General features: G+C 35.5%; 2 protein-coding genes across 2 annotated transcripts in view; both read right to left on the bottom strand.

Moving 5' to 3' along the window:
• The window catches only part of LOC130994894 (uncharacterized), a 1,167,164-nt gene that overhangs the window by 194,199 nt on the left and 958,538 nt on the right, over positions 1-14,427 (bottom strand). The window lies entirely within an intron of this gene.
• LOC130994972 (puromycin-sensitive aminopeptidase-like) lies at positions 12,392-13,148 on the bottom strand. The gene is made up of 4 exons (XM_057920189.1): positions 13,002-13,148; positions 12,851-12,929; positions 12,670-12,741; positions 12,392-12,575 (listed from the first exon to the last, which is right to left on the bottom strand). The coding sequence occupies exons 1-4, from the start codon at positions 13,052-13,054 to the stop codon at positions 12,495-12,497; spliced, it is 285 nt and encodes a 94-aa protein (XP_057776172.1). The 5' UTR covers positions 13,055-13,148; the 3' UTR covers positions 12,392-12,494.

A 14,427-nucleotide genomic window follows, 5' to 3' on the forward strand; every position in this document is an offset into this window, starting at 1 on the left:
ATATTCGCTAGTTTACCTAGGAGTAAATTAATCACATACTTATTGATTTTAAAATGGTGTTTCAAAGTTTGAGTTATTTACCTACAAATTACTGCTGAACTTTAATCAAATTATAATTTTACATACAAATTTCGAAGTATGGCATGATAATTGCAAAATTATTGATTTAATTTGATTTCGCTACTAATTAAGATTCTGACAAAATCTATTGTTGTATGACTAGTTAAATAATTGATGTGACATAAGTTATTCTCGCAGAGAATTGATTGGCAGAAATGACGGGCGTTTCTTATGAAACAACGTCAATTATTAGGTTATCCATGTCGACAACAAATTTGGTCGAATTCTCGATTGGTAGCAAAGCCAGATTAAATTAATAGTTTAGTAATGACACAACTGAATTTAATTTGAAGCTTGTATGCAAAATCATATTAATGAAAATTTAATAAGTTATAATGATTGAATTATTTATAAGAAGGAAAAAGCATAATCTTAATATTACTATTCCCTCTATTCCATTCATAACGTCTCAAAAAAATGAGGCACCAATAATAGAAATTTAGGTTATACAATGATCTTTCCAAAAACAATTGATAAAGGTAAATGAAGAAATCTATATCTATATAAAAGAGAAGTTTTCTCTCTCCCATCAATTTTTTTACTATTTTTTCTCTTTTCTTTTTATAATTTAAATTCTATTCTAAACATTATCTATTTTAATTTATAAAAAAATATTCAATGTGCATCTTAAGTTTAAGTTCGTCAGAAGATCTTTAATATATGGTATAAAAATTATTAAAAATGAATAGGTTATTAAAATTTTAAAATATTTTATTTACTTTCTCTTTGTTAAAATTTCACAACTTTTTATTTATGTTCGTGCATGAAAATATTTATTTATTATTATTATGTAAAATACTCTATAATAATAATGTATAATATTAGTTTTCATTATCAAATAATTTAAAATAATAAATAACTATAATTATCATTACACTTTATACATAATTGAAAATTGTGTTTTTCAATTCGGAATTTTATTGACTAATTACTATTTTTTTAAATCATATTTTACATTTATTATATTTTATTTTTATTTTTAATATTTATATTTATTTATTTAAACATATCATTTAATTTCGATTTCGCCGTGTATCGCACGGATGATCCTACTAGTACAATACAAAAGATAGAATTCACACTCCTAAAATATTCAGCAATTCATATTGTCATACCATTTTTTATTTTTTTTTAATTAAGGTGAGCCAGCTCTCTCTCTCTCTGAGTTGCCTCAGTTCAATTTTCCGGTGAGGCCGCCACCATCTCCGGTGGTATCTGCCTCCGCCGAAAGCCCTAGCAGCGTAGCAGCCTGAGCAAGGCGAGTGCCGGCTTGCAGAACCAGTCATGGTTCGTCCCTATCGTCGAGGACAGCACAAGTCGCGCAGAGAAGAAGAGGTTGGTTTGCCGGAGAAGAAGGCCGCGCTTAGGGTCAATAGGAAATGGCAATCGGCGTTGCAGCGGCTGATGAAGATGGCTTATGACGGAGGTCAGATCGGAAAAGGACAGCGGCACCGCGCTACGCGCTAGGGGGGGCAAACCCTAGGCCGCGCGTTCAGCCCGAAGCTCTTCCACCATTTCGCCCCTCCCTCAATCCAACTCTAATCCCAAGCTCCCACCTCCAAGAACCCATCTCTCTCCACTCCAAAACCCACAAATTCTCCCAAAGTCGAAATCTTTCCATTCGGGCCGTCGTGAAATCTGCGCGATGCGAACAAAATCCGATGATTTTCTTGAGAAGATCGAAAAAAACGAATCTTTACTAACCCCCGACTCGAAACTGGTGAAATTCCTATTCTGGGTGTTTCTGTGGGTGTCTGTCTCTGTTGGGCTATACGCATTTTCCGGCGATGCTAAAGCAGCAGCAGCCGTCGCAGCCGATTCCATTATACGCTTCCGGTCAGACAGAGAGAGAGCTGGCCCACCTTAATTAAAAATAAATAAAAAATTATTTAATCTAACGGTGTTAACGTTCGTTAAGTGGTGGGGGGGGAATTTGGTGCGATTTTGCCACGTTGAGGTAGTAAACAGCGCTTACCTTGACTATAGGGTCCTGTACGCGATAGGGACGCCATCGATATGAGGTATTTGGTGTTGCTGATTATTTTGTTTCTGATTATTTTGTTTCAAAATCTAAACAATTTAACAATTATCATCTAATTTCATGAAGAAAATGCATATTACCTAAAAAAAATACTCCATCTTGACTATTTTTTTCCATGTCATCGTTTTCAATTTTAGGTGAAATTGATTTTTTATTTTTTTAATCTTTTAACCTATATAAATAATTAAATATTTTTTAATTTTATTTATGTCTCACTGAACATATTTTCAACTAACTTCCTATCCATATAATCATTTTACACAAAAACAGTTTTTTATATATTTTGACGATAATTATTAAGTTTAGAATAAATTAATGTGGTTTAAGAACCTAATGTTATTAGTGTATTATATGAGAGATTATTTTTTACCAAAAAAATATCATTATACTTTTGTAGTATTAATTCTTATGAAATCCAATGTTTTAAGATAAATATATATGCTAATTCAATTGAGCATTTATATTGAAAATGAGAACAAATTATAGTCCTAATTTAATAGATCAGAAATAGAACTTGCTAGTATAAATAAAAATCAGCATTAATTATGTAAATAAATGTTGAAATTAATATTGAATTGTGTAAATCTATATATCTATATATCTATATATAAAAGTGGAACCAATATGCCTATACTATTTTCCCGCCCAAAGTGTAGCATTAATTTTAACCTTAATTTACACAATTCAATATTAATTTCAACATTTATTTACATAATTAATGCTGATTTTTATTTATACTAGCAAGTTCTATTTCTGATCTATTAAATTACGACTATAATTTGTTCTCGTTTTCAATCTATATCTATATATCTATATAAAAGTGGAACCAATATGCCTATACTATTAGTTCCACTTTTATATATAGATATATAGATTATATAAACATGATAACATTAATGCGAGATATTTCATATGTAATATATTATTTTATAATTAAAAAACAAGATTGTGACAAAAAAAAAATTAAAAGGCAAGATTATTGGATAATTCAAAAGCAAAACACAGAAAACTGGTGACCTTCATGCTCATCCACTGCATATTTAATCGATAATAATTCATGTTAAATATCAATCTTAGAATAGTTTAGTTAATAATTTAGATGCGAATAATTCAGTAGCATGCGCATGATGTTGTAAGTCACGCACACACCAATGTCAACAAATCTATATATCTATATCTATAGACTATAGTAGTATAATATAAAAGGAGGGAAATCTGTCCCCAAGGGGACACCCAAGCGGTGCGATCTTCACTGTGTAAACAGTGAGGTCTCGAGTTCAAACCCCACTGCTCCCCCTCCCCAACTCCCCCAAGTAAAAAAAGGAGGGAAATCTTTTTATAGCCCTAGTTCATAAATATACAAATTATATAGTCCTAGTTTCTAATATACAAGTTACATAATCATGTTTTACTTCATTTTTTACTTAAAGTACTATTATACCCTTATTTATTTTGATCCCACAAAATAGAAATTCAAACAAATCATCTTCCTCTCTCTCAAAATTGAAATTTGAACTTCTCTTCAAAAAGAAAACGACCGCTGCCCAGCTCCGACCCATCTCCGTCGCCGCAGTTCTGCCTCGTCGCTGTCAAAGCCCAGCCACGTCCCGCTGTCGCGCGCCTGCCCGAACGTCGCAGCCCTGCCCGATCGCGCGACCTGTCCAGTACGGCATCACAGCCCGAACACCGCCGCTCAGTCTTGCCCCGTCGTGGCCGCAGTAGCCCAGCCCAGTCGCCGTCGAAGCCCAGCTTCGCCCTGCGCCGCTCGCCGTGGAAGTCGATGCCGCCGTCGAAGATGGTGTGGATTTGGTTGTCGGTGTTCTTGGTGTTGATGGAGGCGGAGATGGTGTAGACTTGGTGTTCTAGGTCGCCCTTGTCCGCCGCACGAACTAGGGCTCGAAGTCCCGTCGCCGCCGTCCAACATGTCGAAGCTTCCGCCCACTACTCGATCGAGTACTCGATGGAGTACACGATCGAGTACACGATTGAGTACTCGCCAGAATATTGTTCTCTTGTCTGTTTTTTTTTTTTTTGCTAAATATGTATTTTGTAATGTATAGGTCATTGCGATTTACAATGTTGAATGTCACTCGGTAACTACATACATTGTTTTGAATGATTGAAAGGTTGAGTTATAATAACATTTTTTTGTAATTATTTACATTATAAACAATGTTATATGATTATTTTACCATTAAAAAAGTTATCAATGATCTTCATTACTCGATGGTGTACTCGGTGGTGCCACCGAGTACACCATCGAGTAGAGAATAACAATAACAAATTTTTATAATTGTTTAGATTATAAACTATGTTCAAAATTATTTTTCCATCAAAAAATTATTATTGTTCATGTTTATTCGATTGTGTACTTGATGGCACCATGGTGTACTTGAGTACACCATCAAGTACAAGGTGCACTCGATGGCACCACCGAGTACACCATCGAGTAGAGAAGAATAATAACAAATTTTTGTAATTGTTTAGATTATAAACGATGTTACACAATTATTTTATCACTAAAAAACTATCATTGTTCATGTTTATTTGATGGTGTACTCAATGACACCATGGTGTACAAGATGGCACCACCGAGTACACCATCTATGGAGAGTGACTCGATGATTACTCGATGGAAAGAGTGCACAATATCGATGGAGTACTCGATCGAGTACACTCGATCGTGTACTGCATCGTGTACTCGATCGAGTACTCGATGGAGAGTACATGACTCGATGAGCACTCGATCGGGTACTCCATACTATCTCTTATATAGTATAAATACTACACTTCAATCATTTACTCAAGTGCAATAGCTAAATACACTTAATATGTTTATTTTTCATTGAATTTAGCATAAACATGTTACTTAAGATCGACAGAATGCTTCATATCATTATAAATCACGAGAAAAATAGTAAGATTGAAGATTGTCCCATCGAGTAGTGAAGAACAATGATGGTTTTTTTTCTTTTTTTAATCAATTATTGCGATTTCAACCTATGTTTCTTATTTGTAACGTCAACGAGAGTATTTTTGGCTATTATAAAACACGATATGTGATAATTATCGTTAGTATTACATGTTTCATTTGAACATGTGACACTTATTCTGATTTTTAAAATAAAAGTCCATACTATCTCTTATGTAGTAGATATACTACACTTCAATCATGTACTCAAGTGCAATAGCTAAATGCACTTAATATGTTTATCTTTCATTGAATTTAGCATACGCAAGTTACTTAAGATCGACAGAACGCTTCATAACATTACAAATCACGATAAAAATAGCAAAATTGAAGATTGTTCTTCACTACTCGATGGAGTACTCGAGGACATTCACCATCAAGTGCTCAATCGAGTAGGCCGGAAGAACAATGATGGTTTTTTAATCAATTATTATGATTTCAACCCACATTTCTTATTTGTAACGTCAATGAGAGTATATTTGGCTATTATAAAACACGATATGTGATAATCATCGTCGGTATTACATGTTTCATTTGAACATGTGACAAATATTCTGATTTTCAAAATAAAAATCCACATTATCTCTTAATGTAGTAGATATACTACACTTCAATCATTTATTCAAGTGCAATAGCTAAATACATTTAATATGTTTATTTTTTTTATTGAATTTAGCATAAGCACGTTACTTAAGATCGATGGAACACTTCATATCATTACATATCTCGAGAAAATTAGCAAAATTCAAGATTGTCCTTCACTACTCGATGTAGTACTCCATCGAGTAGTGAAGGACAATGATGATTTTTTCTCAATTATTGTGATTTCGATCCACGTTTCTTGTTTGTAACATCAACGAGAGTATATTCGGCTATTCTAAAGCACAATAGATGGAGTACTCGATGGCGTACACTGCCATGAATACAGAAACAATGTCTCTATTTACATACTCCGATCCATGCCAACGATCACTGTGTCATATAAAAATACGTTGCCATGATGACATATGTGATTAATTAGATTGAAATATAGTTATTTAGCACCAACGAATAACAAAAACACAAGAGACACATTTTCTGGTAACTACTCGATCAAGTATTCGATCGTGTACTCGCTCATGTACTCAAGTGGTGAACTCGATCGAGTACACCATCGAGTAGTGGCAGTCCACCAATGATTGGTGACACCATCGAGTAAACACAACCAAACATAATACAACACAAAATCAAATTAAACAAATTGTCATCAAGTAATGAAGAACTCGATTGAGTACACCACCGAGTACACGATCGAGTAGTGAAGAACAACCCTAATTTTTTTCAATATTATCACGATAAATCTTGTTTAACTACTTTATAATCATTCTTTTGGGAAGGTATTTGCATGTCATGAAATACTATAACATTTTTTTCATTAACAAATTATGTATTCATCACGTGACTCCGATCGAGTAATGAAGAACTCGATCGAGTACACGACCGAGTAGTGATGGACAACCCTAGTTTTATCAACATATCATCACGAAAGAAGAGATTGTTTATGTTACTTCCACTCAATCAAGTATGTATCTAAAAAGCAATTCGTTTCCTACTAAAGATATAGCTTCATTTAGCTATTTTCGTAGAGGAACATTAATGGTGATTGATGGGTTGGTGGAGAAAGAGAGAGAGACGTGATTTAGACTGGACGACGGCGGTGAACCGGCGATGCAACTGCAACAACGCGCGGCGGCGACGCTGCTGCAATGATGCGCGGCGGCCAGTTCGTCTGCAACGACGCCAGCGACGGAGGACGCTGCTGCAATTGATGGCGCTCCAGTTTGGGGCGGCGAGAGAGAGAGAGAGGGAGAGAGAGAGAGAGAGAGAGAGAGAGAGAGCGAGAGCGAGAGCGAGAGCGATAGCGAGAGAAAGAGAGATAGAGGGATAGAGAGAGATAGAGAGAGGGAGAGAGACTGACGGCGGCTGGACGACGGCGAGTGGACGGCTGCTGGGTTGTTCGGCGGCTCCAAGATGATAGACGACGAATGTTTCTCAATTTGCAGAGAAACAAGATAAGCATGTAAATGGGGAATTATGAAGTTAAAAAAAGTGTAAAATGGATAATGTGTTATTTAAATATAAAGTTTAAATAAAAATAAAATAGGGTTAATTACGCCAAAAACCATGAACTATACCCCAATTTCCAACTTTTCCATGAACTTTTTTTTTAATCAAAAATTCCCTGAACTTAATGTGTTGAACAATTTTTCCATACTTTTTTCTCTGGTGAAGCTCCGGGCTGACTTGTCACCTACGTGGTAATATCGAGCTAACGTGGCGTCTATTTGGACTAAAAATTGACACTTGGAAAAAAAAAACAAAAAACCATTCTCTTTCTCTTCCCCCCCTTCCATGTCCGGCGAACACCACCGCCCCACCAGATCCGCCGCCCCCTCTCTCTTCACTGCCCACAGCCTTCCCTCCTCCATGTTCGGCGAACTCCTCCTCCATGTCAGAAACAGTTACACATGTATTCTTTTCATTTGCACGGTGGTGGTCAGGTTGTTGTCCAATCGAAGCGTAGAGGAGGCGTAAGAAGGTGGGGGATCTGGAGCTCTGCGGCGACAAACCTATGGCTGTGCAGTCGTCGGACTTCGAGGAGAGGGGGTAGGGTTTACAGCAGGGCATAGCAGAGTAGAGTAGAGCGGAACAGAGTAGATCAGAGCAGAGAGTAGAGCAGAGTATAGAAGAGTAAAGCAGAGTAGAGCATAGTAGAGTAGAGCAGAGCATAATACAACATAGTATAGCATAGCAGAGCAGAATAGAGCATAGTAGAGCAGAGCAGAGCAGAATAGAGATGCATTGGCTCTTCGCCGATGGTCGTCCGACCGAGAGAGCGAGAAAGGAGGGAAGAGAGAGGGCGAAAGCATATCTGGCGCCCCAACCTTAATTTCGTCCCCCCGTTTTCCCCACCCCCAAACCCTAATTTCACCTCCTTCCACCCGCTGCCGCACCAGATCCGGTGCCCCTGCCGCCGCCCACCCCCTCAGATCTACCCCTCTATCCAAAATCGAAGAGACATCAATTGTTGCGATAAGGTTAGCGTTCGGCGTCGCACGAGAATGGGTAATAGCAAACCAGCATCGCGCGAGGTCGCTGCTACAAACCAGCACGCCGCTGCACTGTATCTCCGACACTGATCCTCCGCCGATTTCCTCCGCCTTCGCCTCCGTCGAAATTAGGGCTCAGAAAGGGGGGCTGATGTTAAACGACGTCGTTTACCTCCAATTAAACGACGCCGTTTCAATTCTCCGCCGGCGATGCCATATCATATATCCGGCCACTTAAAACATGCCATGTCAGCTATGAATTTGGGGATTCTTGAAAGTTATGGAAAAATTGTTCAACACATTAAGTTCAGGGAATTTTTAATAAAATAAAAAGTTCATGGAAAAGTTGAAAATTGAGGTATAGTTCATGGTTTTTGGCGTAATTAACCCAATAAAATATGAAATACAAATATAATAAAGTCAAAGGGTATTATAGTTTTTAAATTAGAAATGGTTGTCTTAACTTATTTATTATAAAGTGGTGCTATAAAACTTATGTTTTTATGAAAAATAGCTAAATATGATAATTCCCACATATAAAAGTGGAGTCTAACATTTTTCCACTAAAATTTCTCTCTCTTATTTTCCTTTTTTGTAGTTTTGATTCTCTTTTAAAATCATCAACTTTGATTTATAAAAACATACTCAATATAATTAAAGATAATGATGATATCTTTAATTTGATGTAAAAATTATAAAAAATAAATTTAAAACCAATAAGTTATTATAGTTTAAAGTCACAAAATTATTATTTTTTTCTCTCTCCTATCTCTTCTCTCCTCTATCATATCCTCTCTCATTTCTCATTTTTTTAAAATGTCACGGTGTGTCCTTTCTATTTTCATTCATTTTTCTATATTTTTTTATTTTATTTTTTATATTTTCACTATATATTAGTAGTATTTTTATATTTTCATTAAGTCAACGCTTCGAATTGAAACATGCATAAGTTCTGAATAACATGAATAAGTTGTGAATAATCTAGTGTGCCTTTCGAATAACTACCATTCAGTTATGAATAAGTTTTGAATAATCTAGTGTACCTTTTAAATAACAAATATTCACTTCTGTATAACATGATTCTGAAGCTACTTGCATATCCCTTTCTCAGACGATCACCCATCCCACCTTGATAACTTTCACTAAACCAGTCATTTTGTCTTGCTCACGGATTCAAATTCTTCCATACACCAAATGCAGCCTAATCAATATATCACAAATTAGAAAAAACAGAATTCAAACACAGAATAAGTTAATGAACAAAGATCAAATCTATTTGAATAAACTAAAAAAGTTAAAGAATATACGTAGAAAATTCTGGTGCATCAAGCGCCGCCTCAACTGTCTGATTCGAGATGCCGAACACTATAAGATAGTTTCTGAATAACATATCAAACATACTGAACATAATAATACCTTTCCTGAACAAACTAACAAATATTCTGAATAATATCTTCTACTTACTGAATAACTTAACAAATGCACCGATCACATAATAATTATCTAATACCCAATTAATAAAAATAGCTTACGAATAACTCAACAAACATACTGAACAACAACACGATATATACTAAATAAACTTTACAAGTATTCTGAATAAGTACAACTATTTTTGAATAACCTGAAACATATACTGAATAAACGTTAGTAAAGAAAATCAGTTAATTAAACTCAATAATCATCCAAAAATGATTCAAAATTCTCAAATAGTACGCATTTCCCAGTCTGAAACATATTCAACATTTTTTTCAGAATGAAATAGAGTCAGCAAAATCCACAGAATATTCAAAAAAATCTGAAAAAAAAATCAAAACTTTATTCTCATAAATAAAAGAACCATATCGAGACAAACCTAAAAATCAAAGTTCTTAGATGTTCGTCGGTTCGAACCGCCACGATTATCAATATTTCGCTGATAAACAACCATCGTCGAGCACTGCTTTCACCGAAGTTCTGTGAAAAATGAAACAACGAGCGAGGTTTCGGAGAAGATGCGAAAACAAACGATTTCAATTCAAATTTGGCCCGTCCAACAAATGCTATTTGATGGAAATCTAAAAATTTCAAGCAACATCTCCTGATTATTCAATAATTTACAGAACCAAAAACCCTTACCTAGAGGTGATGCACCGCCGATTGGTATGGGTTTGTGAAAATGAATGAATGAATTTGTGGTAGGTGGGTGGATAGAGTAAAATTACAAGCGTAAATGTAGGATAGGTAGTTTCTTAATATATGACAAATACAATTATACCCTTATGCGAATTTAAAAGGAATAAAATCTGAATGCTCAATTTTTTTTTAAATTTAAGAAACTACAAATTTGACCGTTCATCATCATTAAATGGGCGGTTATGATTTAATCTTTAATCTCTATACTAAAGGGATTCTTCATAGATCTCAACCCTATATATATATATATATATATATATATATATATATATATATATATATAGGGAATGGATAAAAAAGAAAGCCATATTTATGAAGAATAAAGAATGAATCTAGGCCCTTCAAATCTGCCAATCCATCTTAAAAATCAAATTTTTAAACTTCAAAATGACTCATTGGAAAATCATTAATTGGAGAATCATTATCCATTTTCTTTAAAATAAAAAATAAAATTAAATTGAAGAGTTTAATTTTGTAGTAGCACGTTTATTTAAATTTACTGAAAATGTATACATTTTATTTTTGAAAATGAATGACACATATTATTTTTCCACTTTCCAATTGATAAAAAATTGTATACGTTGATAGGAACTTTATTTTAAAATTTGTATTTAAATGAAATGACCGCATAAATATGATTTAAATATGTATTCGAAAACTATATTAAACTATAGTTATACTATATGTAAATAAATAGTTCGGCACATCTTAAATATTATATGATCCATAATGATACTCATTATCATTTATACTTACTTTTGATATTTCATAATTTATATATTTATACATATTATCAATTAAATTAATTAATTGCTATTTCAAAATTGAAATTTCAAATGTTTTCAGATTCATATTTTTATCTAAAGTTGGCCACTTTCTAAAAATGGAAATATTTACTTTAATTAAGCCTAATTAATTAATCTAATTAAAATTTTTAAATAAACTTAAACCCTAATTAAATAAAGGCACACACACCCAAAAAACACACACAAAACACACACTCAGCCTCCCTCCCACCTCCACCGCCTGCCGCCTGACCTCGTCGGACGACAACAACACCGGCTTGCTCTCTCCCCCTCTTTCTCTCTCTCTCTCTCTCTCACCCTCCCTCGCCATCACCCCCAAAACTCCACCCCCCCTCTTCCTCCCCATATCTCTTCCTCCCCGTCACCACGCCGCTTCAGATCAACTGATCCACACCAAGCCCTAGCCCTCTGTATTTTCAGCGAGTCTCCGCCGCTCCAACCTCACCCTCTTTGCACCAGCACCCCCGATTAACCGAAAATCGGGGATGGAATCTTGAAATCGGGGCTAGGGCTGCGATCGACTACGTGGCGGCTCATCTTCTCCAACCACGCGATTTTAGGGGTTAGGGCTGCGATCAAAGTTATCTCCCGCGACAATTCCAGCCACGGCGGCGCCGCTTCTTTCGGGCTCGATGAGGACGACATCTGATCTTCAATTTTGGGGGATTTTACGTGTTTGATTTTGGGGGAAATTTTGAATTTTTAGGGTTTGGAGATTGAGGGTGGTTGTTGTTTTCAGATTTGAGAAGGGTGGTTGTTGGCGATGGTGGTGGTGGTTGTTTTCAAATTTGAGGGTGGTGGTTGTTAGCGACGGTGGTGGTGGTTGTTTTCAGATTTGAGGGTGGTGCTCTTGAATCTGAGGGTGGTCGGTGGTGGTGGTGCTCCGGTCGCCGGCGGCAGCGAGTTGCTGGCAGATTTGTAGTGGTTGTTGGGAGATTTACTAATTAAGCAATTAAGATAAACACAAGTCATTTAAAAATGTGGACAACTTAATTAACTCATAACAATACATTTCTTAATCTCCGTGCCGAAAAGAATGTGGCCAACTTTAAAGGGACGGAGGGAGTAATATACATGGTCTTGATTTGTAAAGTTTTAAGCACGCTATTATAAACATGCATACATGAACAATAAGATTAATACTATAATCATACATCCTCTTTAACAGGTTTTTATCATAAATAAAATACTATACTTCTTTGTCATTGTGAATCATGCAGCTAATATTGCAGAAAGCAGATAATAAAAACCACAAGTTTCTAAATGCCACAAATCACAATGGTTCCATTACCTCAAGCAGCTAAACTCTTGGATGCAATCTCAAACACATTTTCGGACAGCCCGTTTGCAGCTAGTATCATTTCCAGTAGAGCCTACCAGAATCGACAAGCAGAAATATTTAGCATAACGCGAAAGCAGAACCAGAAATTCAAAGATCTCTCAAAATCGTGTTTAAGACATACAAACCTTAGCAAGATTTCGCCTGGTTTCATCATAGCGTTTCCATGTAGAGAAGGCTGATACCATCCGTGAAGCCACCTATTCGACAAGATACAAATTTCACGATAAATTGTTGGAAGAGAGCAATATGGCATAAAAGCTAAATACAAGATCATGTTTTGGGAGGGAAAGTTCGTTTCAACCAGACCTGAGGATATATGTTGTCGAGCTGTACCACCATTTCGCCCAAAAATTTGTAGCCAGAATCCTCCGATGAGCGAGTACACCTATTTACGATTTTACAAAATTACTGAAAGAAATCATCGTAAACTAAAGGAATACGCTTGGGTTTTACTGACCTTATTGGCATTACGGATGTCAAAAGCAGGGTGGTCCAACAGTTTACGAACATTTGCAATGTTCCCGGGTATATTCGACATGGCTTGGAGGGTAAACCACTTATTTATAACCTGTAAAACGAAAAAAATTGAACTCGGATGCGTATGTTTATGTTTTATGAGAGAAAAAGTAAGTGACAATCAATTACTGTAACTTATGGCAAAAGCAGAGCTAAAACGAGCTTGCCTATATCATGTTATACTAATTAACCATTCATAGATATCCTAAAAAAACATTTGTAGATATCAGTGACTTTGAACTAGGGCATGGGTAAATAATGTTATACTAATTAACCATTCGTAGGTATCCTAAAAAAATATTTGTAGATATCGGTGACTTCGAACTAGGGCATGGGTATATTTAAGTTTTTTTACATGTGTTTATCTCTTCACATATTACAGTGTCGTAGCAAAACAAGATTGTATCAGATGCAAACATACCAAGTACTCATGTTGCCACTTGTTATAGAAATCAGCAAAAACCTCGTCCCGCTGATTAGGCGTATTTATACGCATTTATTTAGGGGCTTTTGGTATGATTGATGTGCTTAATTTGTGTTAAATATCATCTTTAGGACATGAATTCTGATCTTATATGAATTTTGATGGTATTTGATAAGTTTTAAAGAAAAGACATGATTTTGAGAAGAATTTTGAAGGTTGAAGTGGTAAAGATTAAAAGCTGTCGAGCTGTGCACTGGACGGTGTGCCCATTCCGCTTGGACGTGGTCTGAACTGCATGGATTGATGGATTGCCGTGAAGTTTGGGGCTGCTGCTTTGACTTTTACTTTTAATGTGTTGTTTCCTAATTTCTTAACAACAAAAACTGCAACTAAACAGTGTAATCGTAGCACAGAAACAGCAAGTCGAATATCGTATCCACAGGGACTATTATAACGAATCACTCTAAGTAATCCTAAGTAAACTCTAGTAATATTCAGGCAAGCTCAAATAAGAATGAAGAATAAAACTAAAATCAAAACAAAGCAAATAAAATATGATAAAAACTCAAATAATAAAAGACTCTGACCCTAGGGATGTACTATCGTTACTCAAACACATGCATTCAATCTATTAATTCAATTACCAATTTAATCCAACCCTGATGAAATATCACTACATTATTCACAAGCTTATCTAACGAACACCTATGAACGTAGATTAATTTACCCCTTTTCACATTCAAGACTCCAAGGAATAAATTAACTCCAAATAGCACATAAAAATAGCTTCCTATAGCTTCGCCTGTCGCATTCAATACTCAAGGCTAACACTATATCATGCATTCCTGAAACGGCTGAATAATTATCGCATTCAAGACTCAAACTGAATTGCTAGACGTGTAAATTATTGATCAGGTAATTCACAAGAAAACAGACACCAGGA

Source organism: Salvia miltiorrhiza, chromosome 7 (genome assembly GCF_028751815.1).
Source record: "Salvia miltiorrhiza cultivar Shanhuang (shh) chromosome 7, IMPLAD_Smil_shh, whole genome shotgun sequence".
NCBI classification, from domain to species: Eukaryota; Viridiplantae; Streptophyta; class Magnoliopsida; order Lamiales; family Lamiaceae; genus Salvia; species Salvia miltiorrhiza.